At 48.8% G+C, this 21,506-nt stretch overlaps 1 protein-coding gene across 3 annotated transcripts in view; it reads left to right on the top strand.

The window, feature by feature from the left end:
- The window catches only part of fgd6 (FYVE, RhoGEF and PH domain containing 6), a 312,715-nt gene that overhangs the window by 61,048 nt on the left and 230,161 nt on the right, over positions 1-21,506 (top strand). For all 3 annotated transcript variants that reach the window (XM_072471885.1, XM_072471884.1, XM_072471886.1), the window contains exon 3: positions 11,584-11,719. In XM_072471885.1, the coding sequence (XP_072327986.1) occupies positions 11,584-11,719 (136 nt within the window). The remainder of the gene's footprint in view (positions 1-11,583; positions 11,720-21,506) is intronic.

Here is a 21,506-nt window from a genome sequence, read left to right as displayed (position 1 = left end):
AGAAAGCCTTCGATCGGGTGGAGTGGGAGTACCTGTGGGAAGTGCTGGGCAGGTTTGGGTTCGGGGAGGGGTTCATAGGATGGGTCAAATTGTTATACCAGGCCCCGGTGGCGAGCGTATCGACAAATCGGCGGAGGTCAGAGTACTTCAGACTGTACCGTGGGATGAGACAGGGGTGCCCCCTGTCCCCCCTGTTGTTTGCCCTGGCAATTGAGCCGCTGGCTATGGCACTAAGGGAGTCTAGAAACTGGAGGGGATTGGTCCGGGGAGGGGAGGAGCATCGGGTCTCATTATATGCGGATGACCTGCTTTTGTATATTGCAGATCTAGTGGAGGGGATGGCAGAGGTCATGCAGACCCTTGGGGAGTTTGGAGACTTCTGAGGATACAAGCTCAATGTTGGGAAGAGTGAGCTCTTTGTGGTGCATGCGAGGGGTTAGGAGAGGAGGCTGGAGGAGCTGCCGCTCAAGAGGGTGGAGAGGAGTTTCTGGGATATGGGTATCCAGGTGGCCAGGAGTTGGGGGTGGGGGGGGGGGGTCCTGCACAAACTCAACTTGGCGCGGTTGGTAGACCAGATGGAGGAGGACTTTAGGAGATGGGCCATGTTGCCACTCTCCCTGGCGGGTAGGGTGCAGTCCGTTAAGATGACGGTCCTCCCTAGGTTCTTGTTCGTGTTCCAGTGCCTGCCTGTTCTTATGCCTAAGGCCTTTTTCATGCGAGTGAGCAAGAGCATTATGGGGTTGGTATGGGCAAGTAGGACCCTGAGGGTTAAGAGACTGTTCTTGAAGCGCAGTGGGGGGGTGGGGGGGTCATGTTGGATGTTCCGATATACAAACGAACCAACACGGTTGTAGATGGTACAACTCTATTTTATTATTCTGTTTTATTATTCCGTATAATAACAACTGTTAACTTCTGGCTGTGGTTCATACTTCACCAGTTAACCTGTGGACCCAGCCCTAGCACTATCTTAGAGAGGCACTCAGCACATGGCGTATGTCTGAGTGGCACGCTGTGAGCTCTGTGCCCGGAGCTGTCTCCTGGTGGAATGAGCGGGAACTGTGGTGTTCCCTGTTTTATAGTGCGTGTGCTCTCACTGGTGATTGGTTGTGATGTTGCGTGTATGTTGATTGGTCCGTCGACCTGTCCATCAGTGTGTGTGTGTGATTGCACCATGATATGTTAATATGGATATCATGACGGGGGGGATCTATGTAGCTACTACTGGGCAGCTAATGTGTCAATGATTCGGAAATGGGTAATGGAGGGAGAGGGGGCGGCGTGGAAAAGACTCGAGGTGGCGTCATGTGTGGGTACTAACCTGGGGGCACTGGTGACAGTGACGTTACCGCTGACGCGGTACACCACGAGCCCGGTGGTGGCGGCGACACTGAGGATCTGGGGGCAGTGGAGATGGCACAGGGGGGTGGTGGGGGCCTCGGTTTGGTCCCCGATACGGAACAACCATAGGTTTGCACCGGGCTGGATGGATGGCGGATTTCTAAGCTGGCATCGGGCGGGAATTAAAAAGTTGGGGGACCTAGTCATTGACGGACTTTTGTCAGTCTGAGGGCGCTGGAGGAGAAATTTGGGCTACCCCAGGTATATGCAGGTCAGGACGTTTGTGAGGAAGCAGGTAGGGGAATCTCTGCTGCTGCCTGCCCGGAGGATACAGGACAGGGTGATTTCGGGTGTGTGGGTCGGAGAGGGTAAGTTCTCGGCGATTTACCAGGAGCTGCAGGAGGCGGAGGAATCCTCGGCGGAGGAGCTGAAGGGCAAGTGGGAGGAGGAACTGGGGGAGGAGCTGGATGAGGGCCTGTGGGCTGACACCCTGGGCAGGATTAATTCCTCCTCGTCTTGTGCCAGGCTCAGCCTGATCCAGTTTAAAGTGGTGCACAGGGGCGAGGATGTGTAAGTTTTTTGGGGTAGAGGACAGGTGTGTGAGGTGTTCGGGGAGCCCAGCGAATCATGCCCATATGTTCTGGGCGTGTCTGGCGCTTGAGGGGTTTTGGAGGGGCTTCACAAAGGCTATGTCCAGAGTCTTGGATACTCAGGTAAAACCGAGCTGGGGGATAGCAATATTTGGGGTGTCAGACGAGCCGGGGGTGCAGGAGCCGAAAAAGGCTGGAGTTCTGGCCTTTGCCTCTTTGGTAGCCCGGAGAAGGATCTTACTAATGTGGAGGGACGCAAAGTCCCCAATTGTGGAGGTTTGGATCAATGACATGGCGGGGTTCTCAGGTTGGAGAGGATAAAGTTTGCCTTGAGAGGGTCTGTGCAGGGATTCTCCAGGCGGTGGCAACCGTTCCTAGACTTTCTGGCGGAACGTTCGGTGGAGGTCAATGCAGCAGCAACCCGGGGGGGGGGGGGGGTTCTTTTGGTTTATGTAAGGGGCGTTTGCCCCATTTTTGTTCTTGATTTGTTAGATAGTTTAATGGTTAGAGGATTAAGTTGCTTTGTGTGTTGGCGTAATGCTGCCCTTTGTCGGAGACGAGGACAGTTACGGACCGGGTTGGGTGCGGTGCGTCATGGTCAGTGGTGTCCTAGATGGGGCACTGGTTGTACTGGCGAATGTGTACGCGCCCAGCTGGGAGACACAAACTTTATGAAGAAGACCATGTTGGACATCTCCGACATTGACACACACCAACTGATCATGGGGGGTGACTTTTACTGCTTACAGGACCCATTAACTGACCGACTAAACCCCAGAACAGGGAAAAAGACCGGCATTGCCAAGGAGCTGGGAACATTCATGGAGGCGATGGACCCATGACTGCTCCTGCACCCCGGTGAGAGGGAATTCTCGTTCTTCTCACCGATCCACAAGGTATCCACCCGATCGACTTCTTTGCAGTGGGGAAAGTGGTGCTTGCAGGAATAATAAGAGTGGAATACTCCACGATAGTCATCTCCAACCACGCTCCACATTACATGCATGTGAGGTTGTAGATGGGTCCTGCCCAGTGCCCCAGTTGGGGAGGGGGGTATGGGAGCTCTGCTGTGGCGAGAGCCCAAAGGGTCCTTCCCTTGCAGGAAGACTCCTCCATCCTCACCCATTCCATGGTGGGTTCAGGTATCCATCCCCTCACTCTCTCCACCTTAGCTGCCCAGTGGCAGTATTGTAGATTCGGCAGTGCCAGACCGCCCATAACTTTCCTCCTTTGCAGTGTTGATTTGGGAATTCTTGGATTCTTACCCAACCCCCTCCCCACACAAATGCCACGATCATTTTATTTATGCTGTGGAAGGTGGCCTTAGGGATGAAGATCGATATGGATCTGAACAGGAAGAGGAACCTCGGCAGTACGTTCATTTTGATCATCTGCACCCTCCCCGTCAGGGAGAGTGGGAGCATATCCCATCTCTGTAGGTCCTTTTTAACTTCCCCTGCCAGACTGGTCAGATTCTACTTGTGGATCCATGTCTTGGGGTATTGGAACAGCCAGAACTACACATGAGGAAGGGGGCCGACACCCTTGCTTTCGCTTCCCTAATCACACTCAGAAGAATCCTGCTCTGCTGGCGATCAGCAGCACCACCCACAGTTGCAGAAGGGCTGGCAAGCTTGGCAGAATACCTCCACCTGGAGAAGATAAAGTACACCATCTGAGGGTCGGAAGAGGGCTTCCTCAAAACGTGGCGGCAATTCGTCAGCCTGTTCCAAGACCTGTTTGAGGCCAACAGTGACTAGGGAAAGAGGGAGAGACGGGGAAGAGCAGAGAACAACACACAACACTAGGAGGTAGAAAGGGGGAAGGAGGAGGAAGCCCAGGAGCACCACAGGGAGAAGCATGGGGGGAGAGGGGGCAGGAAGGCTCCTCCCCACCGAACCCACAAGGCCTGCAGCAAAAACCACAGGAGGGGGGAGAAAAGGGGAGCGGTGGAGAAAAAGAACGGGAGCTCAGCAATAGAACACCCAGGGCGGAAGAGGGGGATAACAGGGAGGGGGGAGGGCGAGAAGATATATCAAGAAAGACATACGTACATAGGAAACTGTATAAATTGTAAATATCGGACACTAAAGTTTCACTCTCAAATTGAAAATGCCAATAAAGTCATTTCAAAAAAAAGTTAAGACTGAGTATGGCAGCGAGAAGCCCGAGCAAAGCGGAGTCAATGGGAATCGTCAGTGACCTTTTCTCCATTGTAAGGTCAGAAGTGGGTATTCGCTGATGACTGCACAATGTTCAGCACCATTCGTGCCTCTTCAGATGATGAAGCAGTCCATGACCATATGTAGCAACCTGGATAACATTTAGGCTTAAGACGTAACATTAGTGTCAAACAAGGGCCCAGCAATGACCATCCCCAACAAGAGAGAATTCTAACCCTCACCCCTTGACATCCAATGGCAGAACATTTCCCGAATACTGGCCTTGCCAGCGACACTCGCATTCCCTAAAAATCATTTAACAATTACATATCCACTTATGCATATCAAAGACCACTATTGTTATTTCTCAGTACCATGTTTTCTTAGCTAGGTGAGAAATGCTGCTGTGAATAGTTCCACATTTACTGTCAATATTGCTATGTGGCATACTCAAGTGCCCTTCATTTTATCTCTTGCCAGTAGAAAAGGCTGTTTTCACAGCCAATTACATAATTTGTTTGAAGTCATCATGCAAGATGTTATGCTCAAGTTTTTAAAATCTATATTTTTATTGAAGTTTTTCCATTTTAACAAATAACGCAACAAAACCTCAGGATTGGTACAGTACAGCAAAAAATGTCTTGGCAGACATAATACAGAAGAGCACATGAAAACAACAAGACAATTACTTCAGTGTGATCACTAAACTTGGTGCCTCCAGATGTATCAATAGATAAACTAGAGAATGAGGGAGAGGAGGATAAAAAATGAAAATTAAAATTGCTTATTGTCATAAGTAGGCTTCAAATGAAGTTACTGTGAAAAGCCCCTAGTCGCCATATTCCGGCGCCTGCTCGGGGAGGCTGGTACCATGTCAGCATGGTAAAATGGTGCACATGATTGCTCGCATCGCCCATGAGAATTCGTCATGTTTGGGAGCGCACCAGAACATTTGCCTCATCTCCAGTCATACCACTGGCATCAATGACACATTGTGACATCCTTTTCTCAGATAAGAAACCTGTCTGTACCTTGGCAGGAACCAGTTACTGATTCTTGAACCCCACAATAACAGAAATAAAAAATTACAGAAAAAATTTACAAGGGCACGAGTTTGAAAAAGATACTTTACATGTAACCATCAGATGCAGCAAAACCCCAAACTCCTGCACAGTACAGAACGAGGATCATTCCACACATTAAAACAGAGAAGACCAGCAAATATTTACACAGTTGGTTCAGATTATAATCAATGCGGTCAGTGCCTCCCAACACTAACCGTGACGTGATAAAAAAGGAAACCTACCAGGAGCAAAAGGTCTCAGGATATTAGAGACCAGGATACAGCCATGAGCACATGAACCTCTGGCATATGCCCCCCAGCACAAGACCAAAAATAGAGGGAGAAAGTTGCTCATTTGAACGTCATTCAAGCCTCTACGGACATCCTGGTCAAGAAGGAACATCCCTAGGATAATGGGGCAATAGGATATCAACCACCACACGATCTGGCCCGGCCCTGTATACTCTTGCACATAGGAGTCAGTCAACCAAGGATACCCACGCCATGCCAAGACTCACTACACAACCAGCCTCACTCCCCTCTAATGGCGTCCAAGGGAGCGCATCAGCCCGCTAACACTCAACCGAGGAGAACACCATCAAGGAGAAGAGGAGTCATAAAGACATCCAACATCTGGACATCTCTGTGACCCCCCTCCCGCCTCGAGACACAACCAACCAAATCGGGACCTGCTACAGAATACTACTTAGCCAAGTACAGAGCAGAAATCCCCATAAGAGAGGAACACCAGGATTAGCCAAAGAACGCCAGACAGGACCAGTGTCGATACCATTACCAAAAAGATACGAGGGGCAGAGCAGTGTAGCCTCATCAGAGACAAAAACACTGCCTCCCCAGGGGACACCAGACTTCAACCCTGGTCTGCACAGGCTACTACCTCATCCGTGGAACTCCATCTCAAGAATGGGAACAGACCAGGAGCCCCCAAAAGCGGACAACTCTGAGAGGGGAGGGGAAATTTAGTGCAGTTACTCCTGCCCTGACCCATCCAGTTAAGCGACCACAGCCACCACCCATACAGCCAAGAGAATATTGAGGAAGACCAGTAAGGCACGGATTAATCAACCACACCCAGGCGTGCACCATCGCAAATGTCCCCCTACTCCCAGAGATGCCAACCACAAAGAGGAGTCACAAGAAACCTATAGCACAGTCGTGAGCACTGTTGCTTCACAGCCCCAGGGACATGGTTCAATTCCCGCCTTGGGTCACTGTGTGTGCGGAGACTCCACGTTCTCCCCGTACCTGCGTGGATTTCCTCCGGGTGCTCCGGTTTCCTCTCTCAAGTTCCGAAAGACGTGCTTGTTAGGTGAATTCTGAATTCTCCCTCAGTGTACCCGGACAGGCAGGAGTGTGGCGACTAGGGTATTTTCACAGTAACTTCATTGCAGTGTTAATGAAAGCTTACTTGAGACAACAATAAAGATGATGATGATTATTATTATTACTATTATTATTATTACATACATAGAAAATAGAAGCAGGAGGAGACTGGGCGGCCCTTAAAGCCTGCTCTGCCATTCATTATAATCATGGCTGATTATTCATCGAGTTCAATACCCTGATCCCACTTTCCCCTCATATCCCTTGATCCCTTTATCCCAAAGAGGTATATCTAATTCCTTCTTGAAATTCCGTAGTGTTTTCACCTCAACTACGTTTTGTTGCAGTGAATTCCAGATTCACCACTTTCTGGGTGAAGAAATTTCTCCTCACCTCGGTCCTAAAAGGTTTACCCCATATCCTCAAACTATGACCCCTAGATCTGGCCTCCCCCACTTTTGCGAACGTTCTTTCTGAATCTACCCTATCCAATACATTTTCAGTTTCTACGAGAACCCCCTCACTCTTCTAAACTCCAATGAATATAATCCTAACCAATTTAGTCTCTCCTCATATGACAGTCTCGCCATTTCCTGGAATATGCCTGGTTCACCTTCACTGCACTCCCTCCATAGCAATAAAATCCTTCCACAGATAAGGACACAAAATTGCACACACCACTCCAGGTGTGGTCTCACCAATGCCCTATACAATTGTAGTAAAACATCCCTATTCTTATACCCTAATTTTGTCGTTATGAAGGTCAACATGCCATTTGTCTTCTTTACTGCCTGCTGTACCTGCGTACTTACTTTTAGCGACTGATACTGACACCAAAGTCTCGCTGAGAATCCACCTCACTCAATTTTCACCCATTTAAGTAATAATCTACCTTCCTAATTTTGCTACCAAAGTGGATAACCTCACATTTATTTACATGATCCTGCATCTGCCATGCATATGCCCACTCACTCAGCCTGTTCAAACCCAGCTGAAGCATCTCGGCATCCTCCTCACAATTTACTCTCCCACTCAACTTTGTATCATCTGCAAATTTGGAAACTACATCTAGTTCCCTCGTCCAAATCATTGATATATGATGTGAACATTTGGGGTCCTAGCACAGATTCCTGCAGTACCCCACTAGTCCCTGCCTGCCAAACGAAAAAAGACCTTTTGCTTCCTGTTTGCGAAACAGCTTTCTATCCATCTCAAGATACTACCAGCAATCCCATGCGCTTTAACTTTATATAGTAATCTGTTATGTGAGATCTTGTCGAAATCCTTCTAAAAGTTTAAATAAACCACATCCACCGGGTCTCCCTGGTCAATTTTGCCAGTTACATCTTCAAAGAATTCCAATAGATTTGTCAAGCATGATTTCCCCTTCAAAAATCCATGCTGACTTTGTCTAATTATAACACTGTTTTCCAAATGCTGTGCTATGAAATCATTGATAATGGACTCCAGCGACTTCCCTACTACCGATCTTAGAACAAAGAACAATACAACACAGGAACAGGCCCTTCAGCCCTCCAAGCCTGTACCAGCCATGATACCAACCTTTGCCCAAAACCCTCAGCACTTCCTTTTGCCGTATCCCTCTATACCCATCCCATCCATTTGTCAAGATGCCTTTTGAATGCTGTTAATGTATCTGCTTCCACAACCTCCCCTGGCAACGCATTCCAGGCACTCGCCACCCTCTGCGTAAAACACCTGCCTTGCACATCTCCTCTAAACATTGTCCCACGGACCTTAAACCTATGCCCCCTGGGAAAGAGTGTCTGCCCATCCACTCTATCCATGTCCCTCATAATCTTGTAGACCTCTAGCAGGTCACTCCTCAACCTCTGTCTTTCTAATGAAAATAGTCCACGTCGATTCAGCTTCTCCACATAGCTAACACCTTCCAGACCAGGCAACATCCTGGCAAACCTCCTCTGCACCCGCTCCAAACCCTCCGCATCCTTCTGGTAGTGTGGCAACCAGAATTGTGCACAATATTCCAAGTGCAGCCTTAGCAAGATTCGATACAACTGTAGCATGACTTGCCAGTTTTTATACTGTGTCCCATCCAATGAAGGCAAGCATTCCGTATGCTTTCTTGACTACCTTGTCCACGTGTGTTGCCACCTTCAAAGATCTGTGAGGCTCGCTGGTCTATAGTTCCCTGTTTTCTTTTACCTCCCTTTTTTAATAGGGTTACGTTAGCAACCCTCCAATCTGTAGGAACCATTCAGGAATCCAAAGAATTTTGAAAATGACCGCCAATTAATCTACTATTTCTAGGGCTACTTTCTTAAGTGCTTAAGATCCCATTTTACTGAATGGGAGCGGCCTTCAATCCCATTAATTTCCCTAAAACCATTTCTCTACTAATACTAATTTCCTTCAGCTCCTCACTAAAACTCAAAACTCGTGTTTCTCTGAACCTCTGGTACATTATTCATGTCTTTCTTTGTGAAGGCTGAAGCAAAGTTCGAATTTAGTTCCCTTATCACTTCTTTGTTCCCCATACATGATCTGCTTGGACTTTCATAGGAGATCAGCACTGATTCCCTCAACCCAAAGTAACAGAAATACAAAAGAAAACCCAACACCAATAATTCTAACTGGGGGATTTCCTCAACCATAGTGAGGACTTGCACAGCCTTACCACCCACCACCCTGCCATAGCTCTGCTCATCTTCTCTATAAACTAGGTGAGGGGTATCTAAAATGCACTCCCTCTTTGTAAATGCAAGGATTATAGCACAAGGAAACAAAAGGCAAGACTATGCACAGACCTCATGTCACACTACCAACATGGTATGCTTTATACCGTAACAGGATAATAAGCAACCATTGCCTCTGTGCTCATATATCATCCAACTTTATCAGGAAAAAAAGACAATAACATGAAAGCAACAGCATAGTCACAAAGGAATACAGTTCAAGAGTATTGATGACAACTGCAGGATAATAGCACCAATTATGGAGCTTGGGAAGGCACAAACCATGAACAGGATCATCGAGCAAGATTCAGGATCTCTCAAGTTCCATCGAACAAAGTGCCTTCACCTCTGCCATGAGGTCCCCCTGACACACCCAGGCAGCAAGAAACCTAAGCTCGGCAGGAGGCAACAACCCAAAGTGTCCACCACTTCCAACACCCCTTGGCGAGCATCAAGGACAAGACAACGCAAGATCAGTGGTCAGGGTCTTCAACTGACAGCAGGCCTCGAAGACCAGATCCATTGAACTTAATCTCATTTGCGAAAGTATGGTAGCCAACTCTGAGGACTGAAGGTGATCTTTTGTGCAGTGCTTTGATTGATGTGGGCAGGCAGCGCCTGGTTGCCATGAGGGGTGGGATAGCTGAGGGTGTCACTGGTGGGACGTCTGCCCTGTGAGGGGCAGTGTGCCAGGGTGGGTGCTGACAGACACGGTACATGTGTCCACCGGTCAGGGCACGCTCCGTTGCAGCGGGGCAGCGCCTCTGGGGTGTGCCAGCACCTTGTGGACCAAGGGCTGCGCTGGGCCACGCCGATCCGTTGATGGGTTGACTGGGTTGTGTGGGTTCCGGGAGGGGAGGAGGGGCCATATGGCCAGCGGAGCTCTGCTTATCTATGGGCCACAATGGACAGTCAGTGGGGTGTGCAGCCAGATGGCTGCCTTATGGGGCAGCACAATGGTCCTGTGGTTAGCCCTGCTGCCTCACAGCGCCAGGGACGCGGGTTCAATTCTGATTTGCGTGACTGTCTGATTAGAGTTTGTACACTCTCCCTGTGTCTCCATAGGTTTCCCCTGGGTTCCCACGGTCCAAAGATGTGCAGGTTAGGTGGATTGGCCGTGCTAAATTGCTCCGAGTGACCAAAAAGGTTAGGTTGGGTTACTGATTTATGGTGATGGGGTTGCCCTGGGTTGGGTGTTTTTTAAAAAGGGACGGCATGGTGCACAGTGGTTAACCCTGCTGCCTCACAGAGCCAGGCACCCGGGTTCAATTCTAGCCTTGGGTGACTGTCTGTGTGGAGTTTGCACTTTCTCCCTCGGTCTGCATGGGTTTCTCCGGGTGCTCTGGTTTCCTCCCACAGTCCAAAGATGTGCAGATTAGGAGGATTGACCATGTTAAATTGCCCTTAGTGTCTAGTGTATAGGTTAGATTAATGGGTTATTGGGATAGGGCAGGGAGGTGGACTTCGGTGGAGTGCTCTTTAGGCCGGTGCAGACTTGATGGGCCGAATGGCCTCCTGCACTGTAGGGATTCTAATGGCGGTCCATGCTCAGCCCCCCCACCCCCCTTCCCTGACAGACGCCCTGGCCAGGGGCACAACTGGCAGCCCACCATTGCGCCTTTCATAACTTAGCTTACCTCCTCTCTTTCCCTCATCGGCCATGGCACCTGTTTCCTGAATGCCGGGTCAGTCCCGTTCATGATATGCTAATAGCTGTTACTGTACAACTTGCATGTCTACGCCGATGCTCACATCGCTATTGAGGCGCTGGAGCATTATGTTCCATTGGGCACCCAGCGCTAACCTCGATTTTCAGCTGAAGTGTGATTCACTGCCCGATCAAAAATTATCACAAGTAGTGGCAAATAACAGAAAAAATAAATCACTGTGGTTTACTTAATTTACAAAATCTGTCTAAAGTAACTAAACTTCATAGGACTTTGATAATAATTTGGTGTGTCAAGGAAGTGTGGATTGAAAACATGGTGTTGATTTTTTTAACCATTTCTATTTTGATTTCTGACAACCCTTGACTGAAATGAATTTGGCCTACGTCAACTCAATTGTTAGTAAGAAAATGTTCATGCTACAGATTACTTTATATTTCCAGTATAAGCACAGAGTGATAAGTGGAGGAGGGGGAAGAAAATTAAAATGCACCATTGAAGTGATTATGGCAGAACATAGTAAACTTGCATTGCTTTTGGCGTGTGCTATAACTGTCTGTGAGGGTTAAAGGTTTCATTCATCACACTGCCATTTTTTGATCAGTGCAAAAGAAGCCCCACCCAGCCAAAAAGAATCTCTATGTTCAATATCAGCTGAAATAGTAAGACTCTGCCTTGCTCTGATTAACTTGTTTTTAGCCCTCTACAGGATCAGGATAACCATTCTTCAGAAATGGACATCAACTCCGATGAAGAAGTCATTTTTAGCTCCGATGAGGAAGATACCAGTTCAGATACAAGTAAAGGAGAACTGGATCAGCAAGACGAGAAGCAGGTATCTTGTTACACTCAGTCTGGTTCTTAAGACAGAAATTTATTTCCTTTAATCTAATTCTAGTAAATCACCTGTGGTATGACTCAACAACAGGGATCATTATACCATGTAGCAAACATCATTAGGGCCATTGATTTTTAGTGGCTGCATGAAATAAACCCAATTTATTAAATGCCGTTCCTTTAACTATTTGTTTAATCTTTATCTGGCGCCAGTTTTAAAACTATGAATATGCTTTTGTTGGGGGAAGAGGGGAGGTGAAATTGAGATTAAGATTATTCATTGTACTGCATAGCAGTATATAAAGCAATTTTGTAACTCCTGATTTTACAGGAGAGTATAAGTCAAGAATAAACAGTGCATATTTGTGCAATGGGTTTACATACCTTCAGATCCATGTGCTCAATGGAAGGGTTAGACACACATAGTTGCAAAGAGATATACTGTCTCTTTTAGGCAATGTTGTGCAGCAGGGACCATGTGATGGTGTGTTCTTACCTGCTGCCTTATCTTAATTTATTTGTTTCTTTGCATGAATGTGTGGTAATTGAGTGTTTCTATGGGATTGCAGAACTGGGGGTTGGTGGTGAGGCGTGGGCCAAACTGCTTTGTGATTTCCTATGCTATTGGAGGTCAGACATCACATGCTCTACCCAACACGTGTATGTAAAGAGTGATACTAATGTAAGGCTTGCACTTCCTGCCCACAGACATTACCTAAAGTCACAACCTCCGTATACATTTTGGCATTAACATTTAGAACTTTAAATTGCAATATCAACATATCCTGTTCAATTTTCCAACTATCACAATATAGTTGGAAGCTCTAGCAATTTGATGACTCCAGAGAGCATCTGAAGTCTTTCCAAACACTGTTGCTATCTTAAATATAGAAAAAAGGAGCAGGAGTAGGTCATTTGGGCCTTTAAGCCTGCTCCGCCGTTCAATATGATCATGGCTGATCCTCTATCTCAACACCATTCTCCCGTGCTCACACCATACCCCATGACTCCTCTTGGGTCTAGAAATCTTGTCTATTCCCATCTTAAATATATTCAGTCACTTGGCCTCCACAACCTTCTGTGGTAGAGAAATCCACAGATTCGTCACCCTCTGTGTGAAGAGGTTTCTCCTCAACTCAGTCCTAAATAACCTACCCTATATCCCAATGCAACAAAATTTCACATACACAAAAAACACTTAAATATAATGCAAACAACTTGTCATTTTTTGCTTTTACATACTAACTATAATAACCCCAAGACCCTCAGTTGGTGGTGACGAACAGATTTTTGAAGAAGGCGATAAATGGCTTCCATCTGGAGTAAAATCCTTCCTCTGACCCCCAATGGCATATTTAATTTTTTCTAAGAGAAATTCTGCCAAGTCCCCCAGCTATGCTGAGGTCCCAGGTGGTGCCTCCAACCTCCCTTCCAAGCAGGACTCGTCACTGGGCTGCAAGAGAGGCAAAGGCCAAGACATCAGCCCCCTTTCCCTCAAGAAGCTCCAGCAGGTCAGACACCCCAAAAATCACCTCCAATGGACATGGTTCAAACCCAATCTCCAACATGGTCTAAAAGAACGAGACCCAAAACTCTACCAATTTTGAGCAGGACCAGAACATGCGTGAGTGGTTCGCCGGCCCCCTTAAACACAGTTCACATCTGTCTTCTACAGCAGAGAAGAAACCAATCATGTGCACTCTAGTCAGGTGCGCTTATGGACCTAAGTTTGCCCTCTACAAAATCTCACTTCAGACCCCTTCCTCCAGACCCAGGCCCAATTCCTCTTCCCACTTCCCCTTTATTTCTTCAAATGGAGCTTTCTCATTTTCCAGCAAAGACCTATATATGTCAGAGATCCCTTCTCCCAAGTCCATCAGTGAAGGTCTTGGTAACTGGGGGAACGAAGAGAATTATTTGAGAACAAAGTCCTGCGCTTTCAGATACTTAAACGTGCTCCCCCTCGGGAATTAATATTTTTCCATCATCTCCTCCAGTCCTGCGAACCTACCCTCAACAAACTGATCCCTATACCTCTCGGCCCCCTCCCTCTCCCAAATCTTGTACATTGCATCTATTCCAGACGGTGGAAACCTATTGTTACCACAAATTAGTGACAATAATGACATGCCCCCCCACCCCCCAAAATCTAAAATGTTGCCTTAATTGGTTCCAGGATTTTAGAGATGTCACCACTGGGCTCGTTGTGAATCTGACCGGAGAGAATGGGAGAAGGGCAGTAACTACATAGGATATCATAGAATTCATAGAATTTACAGTGCAGAAGGAGGCCATTCGGCCCATCGAGTCTGCACCGGCTCTTGGAAAGAGCACCCTACCCAAGGTCAACACCGCCACCCTATCCCCATAACCCAGCAACCCCATCCAACACTAAGGGCAATTTATCATGGCCAATCCACCTAACCTGCACATCTTTGGACTGTGGGAGGAAACCGGAGCACCCGGAGGAAACCCACGCACACACTGGGAGGATGTGCAGACTCCGCACAGACAGTGACCCAAGCTGGAATCGAACCTGGGACCCTGGAGCTGTGAAGCAATTGTGCTATCCACAAGGCTACCGTGCTGCCCCAAACAAGAGGCCCATAGGAGGCCTCTTCCATCTGCCCCCACCCTGATCCCAGCTCCCCAAACCACCGTCGCTCGAATGTCGTCCCCTCTGCAGAAAGGTTGTTTAAAAAAAAAAGACTTCTGGTGACAGGGATGTGTTGTTTAAAAAAAACAAAAAAACTTCTGGTGACAGGGATGTGTTGTTTTAAAAAAAAAAGACTGATGTGCTGAGTAGTCGTACATCAGGTAGCTCTCTCCTGAAAGGCAGAAAAATAGGCACTATTGACCGAATTTAGCTGCAAAATCGGACTAAAACATCCCCTCACCTTCAACGACAAGATATGTAGTAAAAATACCAGGAAGCAGCAGCTCAAAAGGCCGCAGGGATGATAAGCACTGCGGCAAGGGACGAGCGCTAAACAAGCAGGTCAGCAGACCCATGAGGCAAGGGGTTGGCCACCCCCGAGAGAGGGAGACCGGTGGCCCAGCTTTCACTGGGCCAGTCACATGAAGGCATGCAACTGGGAGGGACATAAAATCAGACTCTACCAGGGCATTGGGGCGGACCTGGCAAAGCACAGGGCCGAATTTAATTAGGCAAAATCGATCCTATACAAGAACAAAATTCGGGATGCTGTACCCAGTCAGGCTCTGGGTAACATATCAGGGCAAGGAACATTACTTTACTATCCCTGCAGTGACGGGCGAGTTCATCCGTACGAACGGTTTGGATAGCCAGCAAGGGAAACAGCGATAAGGAAGGCACAGAGGAGGCGGAGGAAACAATGGACAATTTGCGATTGAAAGCCTCATTATGATCAGGGGAACAAGTTCACTGAAAGAAGGGGGCGAGTGCAGTAGAGCACAGGAGAGGGGACACCGGCAGACCAACCCCAGGAGCGGGGTTCGCACTAGCGGGATAGCTAGCGTCAGGAGGTATGAGTGAGAGGGGGGCCATGGCGCATCTCCCATTTGGCCAGGTTTGCGGCGGAGGGGGGGGGGGGGGGGGGGGGCTGAACAAAACTTCGGCTGGGCCTCTTTAAGGAGGATAAGGGGACCCCCCCCCCAATAGTCACAGACCGAATTCAGCCGCTGGGCACGCCTGCTCTCAGCAAAAGAATATACTTTTCAACATCGCCCAGATAACCCACGCTGACGCCCCCAGTCGTCTCCCGCTGCCTGTAAATCCCCTGTCTCCACCAGTGGCGAATAAAGTCATGGCAACTTTGAACAGTGCAGACACGACCGTACAAATATATGCGTAGAAGTAGAATTATCCCAGATTGGTGAAGCTCTGCCTCATGTTGTATCGCAGATTGCAGGTGAACCTCCCAGCAGTCCTACACCCCAAAGCAACAGGAGCTATGTGTGGAAGATGGCATCCTCCTGTGGGGAGCCCGAGTGGTCAACCCTCCACCGGGCCATGAATTGATCCTGAAGGACTTGCATAGTGGTCACCCAGGAGCTTCAAAAATGAAGATGCTGGCACAAAGCTACGTCTGGTGGCCTGGGACCAATAGGGCATCGAGCGAGTCGTGCATAGTTGCCTGGTGTCAGGAACATCAAAAACTCCCACTTGTGCCTCCCTTCACCCCTGGGACTGGCCAGGGTGTCCCTTGGTAAAGCTGTGTGCAGATTCCGCCAGGCCTTTTATGGGGTCCATGTTTCTAATCCTTGTCGACGCTCATTCCAAATAGCTCTGTAAGATAGCCTCCACCACATTGAGGGCCACCATTGAGTAAGTAATGTGCTTATTTAGCACTCATGGCATTCCTGAAGTCCTGGCCCTGACAGTGGTACACCGTTCACAAGTGAAGAGTTTGCTACATTCAAACGTATGAATGAAATCAGATATAGCCAAACCACCCGTTATCCAATGGCCTGGCTAAACAGGCAGTCCTGACATGAGAGGCATGCAGAAGCAGACTGCAAGCTCCCTGGACATGCGACTGATGAGATTTATTTTTAACTGTAGGACCACGCCGTATGTCACTACAGGGGTAGGGCCACCAGAGCTGCTGATGGGCTAATGCCTCAGAATTCGCTTGACTGTTCTAAGCTACCCGACCCAGACCCACCACAAGCGTAAGCGCAGCCACGCGTGAAGTGGCGCAGAAGGCCTCCTCCTCCGATATTTGCAGAGGGAGGATCGATTGGACTTCATAACCCCTGCAAGGTCCACGGGGAATTGTAATTAATCTCCCCATGGGGCTTATGTAATACAGGCTTCCCCACTAGTAGGCAAAGCCCATGCAGTTGGGGCTCGTAAGATTGAGCATAAAAGCCGCCCGAGCAGGGACCGACATGTTGGTTGTCTCAACGGGGACTGTGAAGTGTAAATAATTTGATGCCATAGGCAGACTTTATATTGCTGTAAATAAATTCTATGTTCTTCTTAAAGCTGCCTTCCAGGTCATTAAAGCAAGTATATCCTTTCTTGGATAAGGAGACCAGAACTGCACCCAATACTCCACATAATACTTTAGGTGTTGTCTCACAAAGGCCCTGTACAGCTGCAGTATGACATCCTTGCCTCTGTTCTCAAGTTCTCTAGCAATGAAGGCCAACATACCAATTGCCTTCCTAACTGCTTCTTGCACTTGCATACTTGCTTTCAGTGACTGGTGTATGAGGACACCCAGGTCCCTTTGTATGCCAAACTTTCCCAATCTATTATACTTTAAGTAGTACTCTGCCATTCAGTTTCTCTGTCCGAAGTGAATAACTTCACATTTATCCACATTATACTGCATGTGCCATGTATTTGCCCACTTGTTCAACTGGTCTAAATCACCTTAAAGCCTCTTAACATATCACCACTCATATTCCATCCAAGTTTTGTGATGGCAGCAAACTTGGAAATGTTACTTTTAGTTCCCTCATCCAAATCATTAATGTATTTAATATGTTTGTTCCTTAAATATTAGCCATTGCCTACCCACCATCATGCATTTTAATCAGGTTCCGCAATATATCATAGCCAACTCACACCTCATATCTTCATAGTTTCCTTTGTTTAGATTTCAGATTGGACTTCACTTTCACCTTGTTGCTTCTTAGCTTCACCCAGACTGAATGTGCATCTAGAGTGTTTGAGCCGATATCCTCTCACTCTTGCACTGATTTCATCCTTAACTAACAACACCACCTCTTTTTCCTTTTAAAAAAAATATATTTTATTAAAGTTTTTCGATCAAACAAAAATTTCCCATTTTACAACTTTGTAATAATATATACATTGATCGTTTTTTAAATAAATAATATGCTAACTAACGGCAACTGCCAACAACAAAATAAGAAACAACAGAAATAGTAACTAAAATAGTAACTTCGTAACATCTAATATAAATAACTAACATATAAACACACACATAAAACCCCTGAGGACCCAAATGACCCGGACCCCCACCACTTTTGAAATCACTTTTGCCACACCCACCCAGAACCCATGCAATACTCCCGGACATGACCAAAACATGTGGGTGTGGTTCGCCGGGCTTCCCGCGCATCTCCCGCACCTATCCTCCACTCCAAAAAAATCTACTCAGCCTTGCTCCAGTCATATGCGCCCTGTGTAGAACCTTGAATTGTATCAGGCTGAGCCTGGCACACGAGGACTATATAGTCGGAAGTGGCCAGATCGTTGCCTATTTGTAATCACACTTGCCACCGGGGCCCTGTACAGGAGCTGAACCCATCTAATGAACCCCTCTCCAAATCCAAATCTCCTCAGTACTTCCCACAGGTAGTCCCACTCTACTCTATCAAATGCTTTCTCTGCATCCATCGCCACCACTATCTCTGCCTCCCCCTCCGGTGGGGGCGGCATCATCACCCCCAGCAGCCTCCGTATATTAGCATTCAATTGCCTCCCTTTAACAAACCCCGTTTGATCATCATGCACCACCCCAGGGACACAGTCCTCTATCCTCGTCGCCATCATCTTGGCCAAATGCTTGGCATCTACGTTCAAGAGGGAAATAGACCTGTATGACCCGCACTGCAGCGGGTCTTTGTCTCTTTTCAGGATCAGCGATATCGTCGCCTCCGACATCGTCGGGGGTAGTGTCCCCCTTTCCCTAGCCTCATTAAAGGTTCTCGTCAGAAGTGGGGCCAGCAGGTCCACGTATTTCCTACAGAACTCCACCGTGAACCCATCCGGTCCCGGGGCCTTCCCTGCCTGCATGTTCCCAATTCCTTTTACCACCTCCTCCACCTCAATCTGCGCTCCCAGTCCTATCATCTCCTGTTCCTCAACCTTCGGGAACTCCAGCTGGTCTAGGAAACGCATCATTCCCTCTTTCCCTTCCGGGGGTTGAGCCTTATATAGCCTCTCGTAAAATACCTTAAACATCCCGTTCACCCTCTCCGCTCCCCGTTCCATCTTTCCCTCCTCGTCTCTAACCCCTCTGATCTCTCTCGCCGCCCCCCTCGTCCTAAGTTGTTGGGCCAGCAGCCGGCTCGCCTTCTCTCCATATTCATACTGCACTCCCTGTGCCTTCCTCCATTGTGCCTCCGCCTTACCCGTGGTCAACAAGTCAAAGTCCGTGTGCAATCTCCGTCTTTCCCTGTATAGCCCTTCATCTGGAGTCTCCGCATATTGCCTATCCACCCTCAAAATCTCCCTCAACAATCTCTCCCTTTCTTTACCCTCTTGTTTCCCCTTATGGGCCCTTATGGAGATCAGCTCCTCTCTAACCACCGCCTTCAGCACCTCCCAGACCACTCCCACCTGGACCTCTCCGTCATCATTAATCTCTAGGTACCTTTCAATACATTCCCTCACCCTTACACATACCCCCTTGTCCGCCAACAGTCCCATATCTAATCTCCAGAGTGGGCGCTGTTCCTTTTCCTCTCCTACTTCCAGATCTACCCAATGTGGGGCATGATCTGAAATGGCTATAGCCGAATACTCCGTTCCTACCACCTTCGGGATCAGCGCCCTTCCCAGGACAAAGAAGTCTATCCAGGAGTACACTTTGTGGACATGGGAGAAGAAGGAAAACTCTTTACTCCTTGGCCTAGTAAATCTCCAGGGATCCACTCCTCCCATCTGCTCCATAAAGCCCTTAAGCACCTTGGCCGCTGCCGGCCTCCTCCCGGTCCTAGATCTGGACCGGTCCAGCCCTGGGTCCAGCACCGTGTTGAAGTTCCCCCCCCATTACCAACTTTCCCATCTCCAGGTCCGGGATGCGCCCCAACATACGCTTCATAAAGTTCGCGTCATCCTAGTTCGGGGCATATACATTCACCAGCACCACCGCCTCACCTTGCAATCTGCCACTCACCATCACGTATCTACCCACACTGTCCGCCACTATGGTCTTCGCCTCAAACAATACCCGTTTCCCCACCAGTATTGCCACCCCTCTATTTTTCGCATCCAAGCCCGAGTGGAATACCTGTCCCACCCATCCTTTTCTTAATCTGACCTGATCCGCCAGTTTCAGGTGCGTCTCCTGAAGCATGACCACGTCTGCCTTTAGCATCTTTAGGTGCGCAAGTACCCTTGCCCTCTTAATCGGCTCATTCAACCCTCTCGCGTTCCACGTGATCAAGCGGGTTGGGGGGCTCTTTACCCCCCCCCCCCCCCCCCCCCGCTCGTCGACTAGCCATCCCCTTTTTTAAACCAGCTCCTCACCCGGTTCCCACGCACCCGCTTATCCCCCCGACGGCGCCCTCCCGTCCTGACCATCCCATCCCGTAACAGCTCCCCCTTCCCCTTAGCAGCAGCCACCCAGTTAACCCCCACCCCCGCTAGATCCCTCTCTAGCTTAGTTGCACCCCCCATATTGCTTCTGGAAGTCAGCAAACTCTGGCTGACCTCGGCTTCCCCGTTTATCCTTAGCCTCCCATTATGTGAGGCCCCCTCCTTCCTGCGCCCCCTTTTCCCGCCACAATTTCCATAGCGCGGGAACAAAGCCCGCGCTTCCTTCCCGGCCCCGCCTCTGATGGCGCAGCTCCCTCTCTCCTCCCCCCCTCCCCTTCCCCACCGGCGCCCACATTTCTTCGTGTCCCCCCCCCTCCGAGGGGAAAGAAAATTTTCCCCCGTCTGATTCACAGTCCCTTGCCACCACCTTACTACTTCATTTCAAACACTCTTTCTCCAATCTAGTCCAACTTCTCCTCTTCAATAAATGTCCACGCCTCTTCTGCCGTCTCGAAGTAGTAGTGTTTACCCTTGTGTGTAACCCACAGTCTTGCCGGCTGCAACATTCCGAACTCCACTTTCCTCTTGTGGAGCACCGCCTTGGCCCGATTGAAACTCGCCCTCCTTCTCGCCACCTCCGCACTCCAATCCTGATACACGCGGATCACCGCGTTCTCCCACCTGCTGCTTCGTGCCTTTTTCGCCCATCTCAGGACCATCTCCCTGTCCTTGTAGCGGTGGAACCTCACCACTATTGCTCGAGGTATTTCTCCTGCCTTTGGTCTTCTCACGAGGACTCGATACGCTCCCTCCACTTCCAGGAGGCCCGTCGGGGCCTCAGCTCCCATTAAGGTATGGAGCATCGTGCTCACATACGCCCCAACGTCTGCTCCCTCTGCCCCTTCGGGAAGACCCAAAACTCTTAAGTCCTTCCTCCTCGAGCTATTTTCCAGGGCTTCCAGTCTCTCCATACACCTCTTATGCAGTGCCTCGTGCATCTCCGTCTTCACCACAAGCCCTGTATCTCGTCCTCATTTTCGGCAGCTTTTGCCTTCACTCCACGGAGCTCCATCTCTTGGGTCTACTGCGCCTCCTTTAACCCCTCAATCGCCTGCAGCATCGGCGCCAGCACCTCCATCTTGAGCCCCTCCACACATCGCCAGAGGAACTCTGCTGTTCCAGGCCCCATACCAACTGGCCTCCTTCCGCCGCCATCTTGCTTCTCACTTCCCTTCTTTGCCGCTGCTCCAGAGGATCCTCCGTAATCTGGCCACTATTATCTCTTCTGTCCATTCACATCCGGGGGGGACTCCCTTCTATGTCGCCGCACCCGGAAGTCTCTCTTTTTCCTTTTTAACCAACCTTCCTAAATATCGAATACCCTTTGACATTCAACGTCGGTCACCCTGCAGCCATGACTCTATAATTGTGCCTGTGCGTATCAATTACCCACCCCTTGTTTCTTCTGCCTTCCACTTTTGCTTTCTGCTTTTCAATCTTTCAATTCTATCTTAGTTTCCCTCTCTTGTGTCTCAGATTCCCATCCTCCTGCCACTCTAGT

The sequence above is a fragment of the Scyliorhinus torazame genome, chromosome 13 (assembly GCF_047496885.1).
Source record: "Scyliorhinus torazame isolate Kashiwa2021f chromosome 13, sScyTor2.1, whole genome shotgun sequence".
NCBI lineage: Eukaryota > Metazoa > Chordata > Chondrichthyes > Carcharhiniformes > Scyliorhinidae > Scyliorhinus > Scyliorhinus torazame.
The sequence above is the reverse complement of the archived record's forward strand: the minus strand, read 5'-3'. Positions and strand labels throughout refer to the sequence as shown.